At 50.7% G+C, this 13,061-nt stretch overlaps 2 protein-coding genes across 3 annotated transcripts; both read right to left on the reverse strand.

Moving 5' to 3' along the window:
* Nucleotides 1–240: 240 nt before the first annotated feature.
* Elob (elongin B) lies at nt 241–5,054 on the reverse strand. Of its 2 annotated transcripts, XM_055604523.1 has the most exons (5): nt 4,968–5,054; nt 4,730–4,864; nt 3,307–3,412; nt 3,068–3,153; nt 241–415 (listed from the first exon to the last, which is right to left on the reverse strand). In XM_055604523.1, exons 1-4 carry the CDS (start codon nt 4,968–4,970, stop codon nt 3,095–3,097), a joined length of 303 nt encoding a protein of 100 aa, XP_055460498.1. In that variant the 5' UTR covers nt 4,971–5,054; the 3' UTR covers nt 241–415; nt 3,068–3,094. The 2 variants fall into 2 exon arrangements, with proteins under 2 accessions (XP_055460498.1, XP_055460497.1); XM_055604522.1 differs by lacking the exon at nt 3,068–3,153.
* Nucleotides 5,055–10,307: 5,253 nt separating this feature from the next.
* On the reverse strand, nt 10,308–12,160 carry Prss33 (serine protease 33). The gene is made up of 6 exons (XM_055604514.1): nt 12,115–12,160; nt 11,730–11,753; nt 11,451–11,613; nt 11,034–11,305; nt 10,634–10,803; nt 10,308–10,466 (listed from the first exon to the last, which is right to left on the reverse strand). The coding sequence occupies exons 1-6, from the start codon at nt 12,158–12,160 to the stop codon at nt 10,308–10,310; spliced, it is 834 nt and encodes a 277-aa protein (XP_055460489.1).
* Between the last annotated feature and the right edge of the window lie 901 nt (nt 12,161–13,061).

Raw genomic sequence — 13,061 nt, forward strand, 5'->3', positions numbered from 1 at the left:
GTCTGTAGACTTTACTTTTGAGTCTGAAGTAGAAGCCAGGTGGTAGCACATACCTTTAATCTCTGTGTTTGGGAGTCAGATCTCTTATCAGCTTAAGGCCAGCCTGGTCTACAGAGGAAACCTGTTCTTTAGTCCTTGGCCCAACAGGCTGGTCCAGAACTAGGCTTTCAGTCCTAGTGTTCGGTTTGGCCCAGTAGTATATATATAGTCTTAAGGGAGCAGAGAAAGTCAACAGCCAGGTAGACAGCCAAATCTTTTTTTTATTGGGGAAATGGGTCTCTAGGGGGTGGGGCCTGGGGCCCTCACTGCACAGCTTGTTCATTGGCACTTCCTCCAGAATCCTGTGGCTTCATAACATCTGGAAGCTCTGGAGGGCTGGAGAAGGGCTCAATGCGCAGGGCTTCAAAGGCATCATCTGTGGAAGGGAACAGACAAGTGGTTTTTTACATAAGCACCCTTAAAAATGCCAAGGCCATGACCTTCCCTAGGTTGCCTGTCCCCTAGGGACTGTTCCATTTGGTATTCTATGGTTCAAATCAACCAGTGTGTCCAGGATACATAGCTTTTCTGTCCCCAAATTACTGTTGCCCTCCACTGGGATTTCAATTCCCTTGACACCAAACACCAATTGACAATTGAAAATACCAGGCATTTTTTGTTCTGACTTTAAGGCTGCCAAATTCAGGCTAGTTGCTGCTATGCATTCACATTGGAGTTCAATTCAAATGTCACTTAGTACTTAGGCTGAACTGTGCTTGGGGGGAAAAGTCAGGGTTATGTACCCAGAGTAGCCAAGGAGAACCTTATGTTACCCTTATCTGTCTGAGATCACAGGCATATGTAGTATCTGGTTTCTTAAAATACAGTGTTACAGATTAGATCCCCAGTTCATGCCTGTCAGGTTTAGTGCAAAACACCCCCCCCCCATCCCTACCACCAATCTTTTTCTCCTGTGCTTGTACCCATGACTCAATACTGTTGGTTTGTATAACTAGGGAAGGAGGAGGGGAACAGCTGGGACTGCTTCCAGGAAGACAAGGATAGGCTGCCTGTGAGTGCTTGGACCCAGGTGCTCTGTAGGAGCAGCATGTATACAATTAAGCACTCTGGTCACAGCCAGCAGTGCTGAGACCAAGAAACTGACCCACTGCCCAAGTGGTGGTGTGTGCCTTTAATCTCAGCACTTAGGAGGCACAGGCAGGTGGACCTCTTGGGTAAAGTATCATAAAACAAAAGGGCTAGAGAGATGGCTCAAAAATTAAGAGCACTGACTTCTTCCAAAGGTTCCCAATTCAATTCCCAGCAATCACACGGTGGCCCATAAGCATCTGTGAGATCTGGTGCCCTCTTCTGGCCTGCTGGTACACATGCAGGCAGAATAGTCTATACATAATACACCATAAAAAGCCATTTAAAAAAGCTACAAGTCTACACTGATACAGCTCTTACTCCCTCATTCCAGTTACCAGTCTAGTTAAAAAATGGCCACTTCATAAAAAACAAAAAAACCTAATAGCAGTTATTGGACAGTGAATGGCAGAGGGAGGGAAGACACCCTCCTCAGAGGGAGTCTGCTCCATATCCAACACAACATAAATCATGAAAACACAAGTCACTGCCCCTACTTTGACAACTATAAAGGAACCTGTGGTCTGTTCTGCTTCACTAGCCCTACAAGTATCTCAGTGTTAACCTCAAAGGCAGTTTCTAGGGGGAAAATTCTCATAACGGCATTTGTAGCAGGCCCTGCTTGGAGTGCCCTGTGGAGATGGAATTCCAGGCTGGGTGGGGCAAGAGTGACAATTGCTACAGCTGAAGATAGCTTGCTGGGCTAAGATTTACTTTACAAACACTAAAAACTAAACTAGAACTATACTTTTCCCATCTAGGCTTTGGTTACATTTTCTTTGAAGATAGTATTTTTGGAACTGGAATCATGAATGGTCATATGAAAGCTGCCATGTGGGTAGTGGGAACTGAACCCAGGTCTTCTGCAAGAACCAGTGTTGTTAACTGCTGAGCCATTTTCCCACATTTTCTTGCCCATCATATACACAGCACCTGGGTCCACAGCCGTGAGAACAAGCCCTATGACTCTTGTTTAAATTCCCAGAGGCAAATAATAAAATTTTTAAATCTTGCCCTTACATCCAGGCAGGGTCTCTACATTGCCCTGGTTGTCCTGGAACTCCCTTTGTAAAACAGGCTGGGATTAAAGGTGTGTGTGCATCAAATGCACAATATGTGATCCATCTTTCCCAACTCACTTTACCTGTCCTTAAAATCTGGGGTGCCTTTAATCTGAGACAGACAGGTGGATCTCTGAGTTAGAAGTGATTTGCTTGCTTATATAGTGCCTGGCACGGTATCCGACTCCTTATATAGCTTGCCTCTCACCCATAGCACCTCAAGTCTTGGCTTCCCTGTCTTCAAAGTAAAGACAATGACCTCCTAGGACTACTGTGAAAAGATTAGGTGGAACTGGGTGCCATAGTGAATTTTTTAATCCCAGCAATTTGGAGACACAGGAAATTCTAGAACAGCCAGTACTATATAGATAAAACCTGTCTAAAAACCAAATAGTACACACCTTTAATCCCAGTGCTCTGGGAGACAGAGGCAGGCAGATCTCTTGAGTTGGAGGCCAGCCTGTTCTACAACAGCCAAGGCTGCACAGAGAAACCCTGTCTCAAACAAACAGACCCAAACAAACAAGATGAGGTGCGAAAGAGCCATATACTCAATAAATCCTATAAATGTGGCTGGTACCAGAAACCTGCAAATCATCCTTAATTTCCAAATTTCCTTTTGGTGTCTAATTTTTTAAAATTATTTTTCATGTATGTAGACATTTTGGCTGCATGTACGTCTGCTCCATGTATATGCCTGATGCTTGAGGACACTGGAAGAAGGCTTCAGGTCCCCTGGACCTGAAATTACAGTTCTGAGCTGTCATGTGGGTGCCAGGAATGGAACCCAAGTCCTCTGAAAGAGCAGCCAGTGCTCTTAATTGCTAAGCTATGTCTCCACTCCTTAATGTTTTGCTTTTTAATAAGGGAACAAATACCTTAGCTGGGCATGGTGGTGCACGCCTTTAATCCCAGTGCTCAGGGAGGCAAGTGGATCTCTGTGAGTTCTTGAGGCCAGCCTGATCTACAAAGTGAGTCCAGGACAGTCAGAGCTACATAGAAAAACCCTGCCTCAAAAACAAAACAAAACCCAAATACTTCATGCTCTTTGTGAACTGGGAAGGCATTTCCTGAAAGCTACAAGCTCCCCAAAGTCCTTCCAGGTTAGCCATCTTACCTGCTCGGAAGGCCAGGCCCACTGTGGCTGGGGCCTGTGGCCGTGCTGTCTGGCTAGTGAAGCCACACTCGCCCAGAGTTTTTCCGTCATCGAGGAGCTGGTCATCCTGAAGAGAGAAGCAGGGTTTGGAAAGAGGTCCTAAAGGGACAGGTCCCAAAAGAGGGCTTGTTGGTCAGCAACTGGGGAGAGTCATCCCTTAGTCCAAAACACACATTCCAGAACTATAGCCAAGAATTTCCAAATCTGGCTGAGTGATGGCTAACAGCAGTTAAAAGCTCTGGCAGAGATTCCCAAGTATATTTTCTAGCACCCATATAGATTGGCTCAGAACTCCATTTCCATTTCCATGGGATCTGATGCCTCTGGCTTCCACAAGTACCTGGACTGTGTGTGGGGGGGATGGGGGCCAGCCAGGTACCACACAAAAATAAAGCTCACAAGGGCTCTGAATTCTGTCTTTTCTGAGCTCTCTAGGTAAAGCTAACCCAAAAAGGTAGCTGGATTTTTTTTTTTTGAGAAAAGATTTCATACAGTATTTCTTGAACTTCTGATCCTCCAGCCTCTATCTCCCAATAGGATTATTGCCCAGTTTTCCCTCGGGCTCCATGCAGGCTGTTAGCACTCAACAGAGCTGCATCCCTGACTCCTATCAAGTTTCTATTTTAAACCAGCCTTAACTTTAAGATGGGAGTTGCTGGCATTCCCAACTCACTCTGCCGGAAGTTTTGATAATCCGGGCCGGGGGGGGGGGGGGGGGGGGGGGGGGGGGGGGGGGCACGGAAAGCAGTACTCAGAACCCTACGTGATTCCTAGAATAGCAGAAAGGTCCTTCAAGAAAAAGCCCTTTAGAGACGGGAACCCAGGCTCTAATCTGGAGCACAAGGTCAGCTCCCACTTAACAGCGGGAATTAGCTCAATGTACTTAGGTATCTGACATCATGCTTCTGGGAAACCTGAATTGGATTTGAGGCATGAAGATCAACTCCACAGCCTAGCTTACTGAAAACTAGAGCTGACTTCTCAAATAAAAAAGCGTGCTTGAATGCGAGGTGGTTCTAGAACATCAAGAGACTGGCGAGGATAAACACTGGCTAGGTGAATCACTAGAGGGATCTTGACCTACCTTCTAGACAACACTAGCACTCACGGAGTTCCACCCCACCCTCTGGCAGTGGGATTCCAGTGGGCTCCCAGCAGGACGAAGATTAGGCACACGATGGTGGCTAGCTAGGAACAAACCCTGGCTCCTCCACGACCTTCGGATGCATAAGATTACCGAGGCCTCGGTTTCCCCAACCGTTAAGCAAGGCCGCCTGGCAGGGCGGGGCGGCTGGCCCGGGGACCCGATGCACGATCTGAGACCCCCTTTCTGAGCGTCCTGCTTGGCACCCACGCGCGCAACCGCCACGCCCGCTCCTCGTACCTTGTACAGCCGCTGCTCGTCCGGCGGCCGCTTGAGGATGCCCTCGACGATGCGCTTCAGCTCGAACACGGTGCTCGATTCCTTGGCGTCCGTGAAGATGGTGGTCTTGTGACGCCGGATCATGAGAAACACGTCCTGAGAACGGCGAGCCCGCGTCAACGATAGCCCGCGGCCCCCGGCCGGGCCCCGGAGCCCCCGCCACCCCCGGCCCGCGCCCCTCCCCCCCGCGCCCGCTCACCATCCCGGCGGCTGCTTCTGGCTCGACGCGCCGGCGCGGCCGCGCTCCGCCCCTTCCCAGCAGCCCAAGCGCGGCCCGGCGTTCCCTGCGCCGCCCGCTCCGCCCCTTATCGCCCTCAGCCTCGCCCACACTGTCGCCGCCATCTTAAGCGATCCGGAAGTGACTGGCTCTGTGTGGCCGCCATCTCGGTGTCTGGGCTATAGATGGGCAAAAGCTGAAACCCTCACGAGTTCGGGGCGCAAGCCTGGCTTGCTTTAGATCGTAGAGCGAATCAGGGAGAGCGAGTCAGGCGCATCTGCCATAAAATTTTTATATGAGTTTTTTAAATCTGCATTTATGCCTTTGCACTAATTACATGCAATGCTTGGGGAGGCCAGAAGAGGGCGTCGGGTCCTCTAGAATTGGAATTACAGACGGTTTTGAGCCCCCATGTGGATGTTGGAAATTAAACCTAGCTAGCTCCTGGAATAGAAGCCAGTCCTCATAATCACAGAACCATCTTTTCAGCCTACATTTGTTTAAGAGTCAAGCTCACGTAAGGTTGCGAGGGGGCTAACTTTACAGCCATTTTGAGGTGTACAATTTTGAATTTTGTCGCCACTGTGTGTTGTCCTCATTTAGCCTCAGACTTGGGTCTAAGGGTTTGTTAAATCCAACTCAGGCTATGTTTTGTGGCCTGTTAGGAGCTAGAGAATGTGTTGCTTTTAGAAACTAGGCCTGTTGTTATTAGGGTCAATGCCTGGGTCTTGTCAACCCTAACTGGCGGTATACCTAGTATACCTGGTATACCTAGTCCCAGTATACCAACTAAAAAGTGATAATAGTGAAAAGCAGAGACAGATTTATTAACTGTGGCCACATGAGGAAGAGGAATAGTGGTGCAGGGATCCAATAACTCTCCCAAGTCTGTTGTGGAGCTCTTGAAAGGTTTTTAATCTGAAATGGAATAAATAAGCATTCCTAGGAAATGTGCAGCCTGTCATCTGACTGTCATTGTTTCAGCTAAAGTCACTCCTACAAGCTTGCCTGATGAGCTGTGACATCTATTTCAGGACATGAGAATCCTGTGAAATTCTGATTACTTGGGGACAATTGTTTTTAACAGTCTGATAGCTGAAGGGGGCTGTCATGGTGGGGTGCCACGAGTAGCTCTTTGGATTATCTTCATTCCTTTGACTATCTCAGGTACACTTCCTGGGATTGAAGAAAACAGGATAGTGTCCCCAAGACACTTTGAAGTTGTAGGGTCCTTGAGAATGGACAGAGCCTGGGATTGTTAGGGAGGGAGGGACTCAGTGCTAAGCAGCTCTATTTGTAGCAAGTTTCCAAGACAGTGTTTCTCTCTGTAGCCCTGCTTGTCTTGGTACTTGCTCTTAGAGGAGGCTGGCCTTGAACTCCATCTTTCTGCCTCTGCCTCTCTAGTCCTGGGATTAAAGGCACTGTGAGCCACCATGCCTGGCTAGAGTGAGCTTTGGTCATTATCTTACTGTAATACTAAGCTCTCTGCTAGAGGTGTTCCCACCCTATGAAATAATTTCATGTTAAATTGTGTGTGTGTGCGGGATATGTGCATGTGCACGTGGACGGCGGGAAGTGAACTCAGGTCCTCCGCAGACAGGTCCTCCGCGGAGCGTTCGGACTGCTTTAACCGATGAGTCATCTCTCTAGCCCCAGCTTATTTATTTTGGTAGGCTGGACTGGCCTTGAGTTCTTGATTCTCCTACCTCTAACCCCCTGAGTGCTGGGATTACAGGTGTCTACCACACCACCTCCTGTTTGCCCTGGAACTCGCTCTGTAGACCAGGCTGTCCTCTTAACTCAGTGATCCTCCTGCCTCTGCCTCCCCAGTGCTGGGATTAAAGGAGGTGCCACCACCACCAGCTTTTTTGTTAGTTAGTTTGTTTTGTTTCTCTGTGTAGCCCTGACTGTCCTGGCCTCCCTTTGTAGACCAGGCTGGGCTCAAACTCACAGAGATACACCTGACTTTGCCTCCCTGAGTGCTAGGATTACAGGCATGTGCCCGGTTTCATCTTTTGTTTTAAACATGCAACGGGACTGAAAAGAGCGTTCTGCACTGCTTTAACCGATGAGTCATCTCTCTAGCCCCTACTTTTTTATTTTGGTAGCCTGGCTGACTCAGCCCCCATGATAACAGAAATTATTGCTCTTGAAGAGTTCTGTTTCCAGTACTCGCAGCAGGGGGCTAACAATTGCTTGCAGCTCCCACTCAGGGGATGTGATGCCTCTGGCATTTGTGGGCATCTGCACTCATGTGCACAGAGAGATATACATACTCACACACATAATTTTAAAAAATAAAAATAAATAATATTTTTTAAAAATGCAAACATGAGCTGGGCATGGTGGCTCACGCCTTAATCCCAGCACTCAGGGAGGCAGAGGCAGGTGGATCTCTGAGTTCAAGGCCAGCCTGGTCTACAATGTGAGTCTAGGACAGCCAGGGCTACACAGATAAACCCTGTCGTCTTGAGAAACAAACAAAAATAAACATGCAATTATGCTGGCAGGTAGAGCACAATTTAATCCTAGCACTTGGGAGGCAAAAGAAGGTAGATCTCCGTAAATTCAAGGCCACCCTCGTCTACAGAGTGAGTTCCAGGCCAGATAAGATGGCACAGTAAGACACTGTCTCAAATTTTTCTTTTAAAAGTGAGGCTATGAAGCATGATCTCAAACTGTGCATATGCAAGAATGCACCTCTTATGATGACAAGTTTTTTTGGTATTAACTTTGGTGAGTCTTCTAATACATTTCCCTTTCTCCTTTTGTACTCGAGACACTGTTTAAGGAAAGTTCCCCAGGGCTCTCATTTGCTACAAGCAATCAAGCTTTCTTCTCTCTCTTATTTCCTGGCTTGGTTCAAAGTGAACCCACTGTGATACTGGCTTGGCCCTTCATTAGACTTGGTGACTGACTAAACTTGCTCCTGAGGTGAACTGCAGCTTTGATCAGCTAACCCCATCCAGGCCCAATTTTCTTTAATATGAGAGAATAGGGTTAGGGTGTTAGACTGTGGTTTGTGGGCTCTCCTGGCATGTACAAGGCTTTGGGTTCAGTGCAGGGACTCAGGGAGGTAACAAGGCTACCAAGTTTTTCCTTTTGTCTTTTGACAGACAGGGTCTCAAGTAGCCCAGGCTGGCTTTAAACTTTCTATGTAGCTGAGGATGACCTTGAACTTCTGATCCTTCTGCCTCTATCTCCCAAGTGCTGGGTTTATAGGGGTTTATATCATAATGCCCAGCTTTATGGGGTAGTGAAAATCAAACCGAGAACTTTGTGTATGCTAGGAAAGCACTCTAGCAACCGAACTCCACCGCAGCCTTCTGAAGTAGTAGTATAGGGCCGCTCCAAGTGTTAGCACTCAACATATGCTTCCTAAGGTATGACTAGTAATTGTTATTTTGAGCTAGTAGCCTCTGGCTCCTCAGGAACCCTCCGAAATCTCTTCTCATGTGTAACATCCCTCCCTCATCTTCATGGCAGTCCCCTAGTCCCTGAGTCTCTCATCCAGTCAACCAGAGGATCAGGCCTGCAGTGAGGGCGGTGGCCAGTGGATAAGCTGCAGCTCATAGCTTCTGATGGCTTCCGCAGGATGGTCGCACCCTGAATCTGGCCTTGCTGTCAGACAAGATGCAACAGACAGCATAGACCTGAGAGTTATGCCTGTCTAGCAGCGTGCACTGACAATCCAAGAATGGGCTGGGAGACCACACAGTTACTGAAGAACTTCGAGCTATGTTCTAGAAACTGTCTGGATCATGACTTCATCTGATCAGTTCTCTCTCTCCCTAAAAGACAAGGTGAAGAAAGCAATGGGCCACACGGAAAAGCAGACTGCGTAGGTCTCCCTCCCTGCCACTTGTGATTGGTCTCAGCTGTAACTTTGGGCTCCATTTTTCTCACTTGGCAAATAGGAAAACCAAGTATTTGATGAAGTGGTGCAGTGAGCCTCCTCCCTCTCCTCGCTAAGGCTCCTATCACAAGGCGTAGTGGTGTCATTAGCTGACCCCCCCCCCCCCCCCCAGTTCTCTGCTTTTAGAATCCCTCTTTGGCTGCCCAGTCATAACTAAGAAATGCTGGGCTCTCTGGATAGGGATTCATGATCTATATCACGGCAAGCCCAAAGCCCCGAGGTTGCTCTCTTTCAGCGTTTCCTCGTTACTACCCTCTTACGCTTCCTGGAAGATTGCTTGACTGGCCGAGGCAAGGATGATGGTGGTGGCAGGGGAGGGAGGGGCATGGGGTGATGTGCTCACAGTAGCATCCTGGGCAGTCAGTGTTCTCTCAGCAGGAGCTCCAGGGCCCTGCCGCAGACTGCCCACGGCCGTTTGTGGGTTGCCCTGCAGTCATTATGCGCCGTCCTGAGCACCCTCATCCTTTAACGGTGATCCGGTTCTGTTATACAGTGGACTGTTCTTAGACTTGGGCAGGAAAAGCAACCTTGAGCTCTTCTCCTACACAGCATCCTTCTTGGGGCCAGTGACCATCTCATACAGTATCTCTAGCATATAGGATGAGACAGAGAAGAAGAGGTAGGTGGGGAGGAAATAGACACTCAAGGCTTTGATCATTCTCCACCACATTTTCTGCTCCCGAGAGACAGCGTTGAAATCCTCTGGATCTCTCTGAGACTGCAGGAGCTAACCTCTATTGATATGAGCAGTCCTAGGCTCTGTGAGCCTAGAATGTGCTATACAAAAGATGAGCCCATTTTTCCTCTGGCATACCATCACAGTTGGGCTAAGTCTATATATACTAGACTTTATGGCCATGTAATAAATTGCCACAAGAGTAGCAGCTTAAAAACCACATAAATTTATTAAATCAAAAATCTGTGGCTCAAAAGCTTGGATGGCTCAGTTGAGGCCTCTGTTGAAGGCTTACCTAGCACAAAGCTAAGGGATTAGGAGATGAGGGAAATTTGTATCTAGTCTTCTGGCTGTTGGCAGCACGAGGTTCCTGGTAGCTGCCAGTGCCTTACAATGCCTGGCCCCTTGACCTTCAAAGTCAGCAAAGGGGAGTCTTCCTGGTGTTGCATCCCTCTTACGCTTTACATTTTCTGACTTCCTCTGGGAACAAAGGGCACACAGGCCAGATGGGCCACCAAGCTGGTCTGCCCATCTCTAAAGCTAAAAGAAGTAAATACTAGCCGAAAGGAGGGGGCAGAAGTGTAACCTCAGGGACTCACAGGAAATCCCTGAGTGAAGGAAGCTGAGCCTCAGGGAGGGGAGGAGGCAGGGAGCGGGCAACGTGTAAGAGACAGGAGCAGGGGGGCATGGGCCAGGAAGCTCTGGACTCATATTCTCAAACCCAGCAGCATCAGAGGCTCAGGAGAGCCTGGATCCAGGGAGTATACTTGGCCACGTCAGTATAGACACCTGGACGGTTGGGGAGGGCACAGCCCTTCCCCCAGCTCACCACACCCACCAGGACCCAGCGGCCGGACTCCAGACAAGTCAGGGGTCCTCCAGAGTCACCCTGCAGGAAAAAGGTGAGCTTAGGCCCTCTCTCAAGGCCACTTTCCCAGTGCCAGTTCCCTGGGGCAGCAGCTTTAGGTTGGGGGTGGGCAACCTCTATGGTCCTGGGTTCTAGTGAGATAAGCGGCTGGAGCAGCGATTCCAGAGGATGTGGGTTAGCAGACACACCTGGCAGGCATCCTTGTGGCCCCTGCGGTAGCCAGCACACAGGTTTCCTGGAAGCACTATGCGCTCATCCCGGGGCACACTGGCACCCACGTGGTAGAGGCGGTCACAGGCTCGAGAGTCCAGCAGCGGCACCCTCACCCCTTGCAAGGGTCGCCCCTCTGGGAGTGGTACTGAGGGAAGAGAGAGACCTGAGGATCAGGAGAGAGGAGAGCCTGAAGAGGGGCGACTTGGTTTGCAAGGGCCAGACTTGCAAACCAGGACTCCTTGAGTCTGAGTAGAAGGGAGGTTCGGGCCCACATGGCTCTGGTTCCCACACTGGGACTGTGATAGACCAGGGTTCACAGTCAGATGGAGGAGAAAGGGGTGCCCTGATGTCCGCACAGCCGGACTATAGGTTTACCTCCTGGCCTGAGGCTACCCCAGCCAGTGACCCAGCATGGAGACCCGGGTGGTGGAGGGGACCCTGGTGCAGGCAGGCAGACAGGCTGGATGCGGGCGCTCAGGGACACTGGGTGGCGCAGCCGCAGCAGCGCCAGGTCACCACGGGCCTCATCCTCGGAGTAGTCAGGAGGCAGCAGCACCCTCCGCACAGGGACCAAGAGCTCGCGGGATGACGCGCTGCCCAGACTCAGCGCTCCCAGGAGCACACTGTACTCTGACGGCAATACCGGCCTGCAGGATAAGCATGCGCGCTGCTCACAGTACCTGGACCACGGGGCCTGTCAGGAGCAGCACCGCCCGCACCTCCCCAGGCAGCGCCTCCACGCTTTCTTGGGCCTTGTTTCCCCGGGAGCTGGAACAGTGAGTGAGCGCTGACCTGGGGAAGCAGTGAGCTGCTGTCAGCACCCACTGGGGTGCAACGAGCGACCCTCCACACACGTGGGCTCCACGACGCTGGACGCTTGTTTGCCACGGCCACTCTCCATCGCGAGCATCCCGGCCCCCAACGATCCGGCTGGACATGCTGGGCTGCCCACAAGCTATGGCGGACAAGTGGGCAGTGAGCGTTGTCTGGGACTTGGGGTCTGGGAAGTAGGTGTAGGAAGGGGGACAGGGCCAAGCTGAGGAGGAAGTGGTGGTTTTCAGGCTTCCTTACCGGCACACTCCTGCACCCTGGCTCCTGTATGAGAAAGCAGGCAAGGTGCTAGATTAGGGGTTTGCTGCCAGGTAACGGCCTGGGTCAGAGATTAGGTAGGAGGTGGAATGTATCTGTTACACTGACCTCATGCTAAGCCTCAGTCCCATTGGTAGCCTCCATCACCCTCCCCAGAGTACAGGAAGGAGGGAGGGGAACTCAGGTACTACATGCACACAGCACCCTCAGATTTGGAGAGCCCACGGCCAGTGCCAGGGAGACCCCCTGCCTGGGATAAAGATCAGACGCCCCGAGGTGCTCAGGAGGCGCCAGGCTCGGGGGAGGTGAGGCAGGCGGCCTGTAAATCAGTCCCCTAGGAAGCACCCCTCGCCCTCACCCCACTCACCCAGCACCAACAGGAGCAGGATCTGGAGGCGGCAAGCATCCTTCATTCTATCTTCAGGGCTGGCCTGGGCTTGGTCTGCAGTCTGGAGGTGGCAGGGAGCAGAGAGGGGCATTCCAGACTAGGGAGCACGTCCTACCCAACCCTGTACCTGTGTGTCCGTTCTGTCTGCCCTTAGTTTCTACTTGGCCCTAGACCTGTCGCTGCAGCCCAGACTCTACACCTCTCCTTGCGCTTTAGACTTCATGTGACTGTGACCAAGCGCCAACCTCTGAGATCTGGGCACCTTAGACCTTAGCAGCAACCCTGGAGCCTCACCCTCTGCTTCCCATCAGTCATTTCCTAGCAGCCCTTGGGTCCAGCTCTTACCCTGGAGGCCTGGTGTCTTCTCTGATGACTGGGGCCAGGGGAGGACCTGGGGCTTAAAAGACAGAGGAGGTGGAGGCCCAGGTAATTAACGTGGCCAAGGCGGAGCTGTGGCCGCACCTGAACAGCTGCAAACAAAGATGCTTTGAGCCAAACTTAAGAGGTGTAGGAAAAGGACACCAGGTGCTAAGAAGTGGGGTGGGGCGGGGCCTGGGGGGCTGCGGTCAGGCCAGGAAGCTCCAGAAGATGCTTGGCAGCTCATCTCTAAACCTGATCCTGCTGCCTTGTGAAATCTACTCAAGGAGCTTCTGAGCTCTATTGTTCTGCTCAGTAATTCCAGCTCAACCAGGCCCGCTGGCCCCACGTGGAAGCTCAGGCCTGCAGCTGACTGCACACAGAACGCAGTCTGGCCAGGCCCATCTAAATCCCAGGTCTGTCTGTATGAGCTTGGCGCGAAGAATGACTGGGGTACCTTTTTTTTTTTTTTTTTTTTTTTTTTTTTTTTTTTTGTATTACAACAAATGACCAATTTCAAATTGCTACATGCTACATTTTGGTCACAAGCAGCGCTGTGCATTACACGG

This window comes from Psammomys obesus, unplaced genomic scaffold (assembly GCF_907164565.1).
Source record: "Psammomys obesus unplaced genomic scaffold, mPsaObe1.curated_primary_1811, whole genome shotgun sequence".
Classification (NCBI taxonomy): Eukaryota; Metazoa; Chordata; class Mammalia; order Rodentia; family Muridae; genus Psammomys; species Psammomys obesus.

What these genes read in the sequence shown, in the direction of transcription:
- Elob (XM_055604522.1), bottom strand. An exon ending in ACGAGCAGCGGCTGTACAAG is followed by an intron (nt 3,413 to 4,729) that starts GTACGAGGAGCG and finishes TTCTCTCTTCAG; the next exon opens with GATGACCAGCTCCTCGATGA. An exon ending in GGGCCTGGCCTTCCGAGCAG is followed by an intron (nt 416 to 3,306) that starts GTAAGATGGCTA and finishes TCCCTTCCACAG; the next exon opens with ATGATGCCTTTGAAGCCCTG.
- Prss33 (XM_055604514.1), bottom strand. Translation starts at nt 12,160, where the DNA reads ATGAAGGATGCTTGCCGCCTCCAGATCCTGCTCCTGTTGGTGCTGG. An exon ending in GGGTAGCCTCAGGCCAGGAG is followed by an intron (nt 10,804 to 11,033) that starts GTAAACCTATAG and finishes CTCTTCCCTCAG; the next exon opens with TACCACTCCCAGAGGGGCGA. An exon ending in GCCACAAGGATGCCTGCCAG is followed by an intron (nt 10,467 to 10,633) that starts GTGTGTCTGCTA and finishes TTTTTCCTGCAG; the next exon opens with GGTGACTCTGGAGGACCCCT.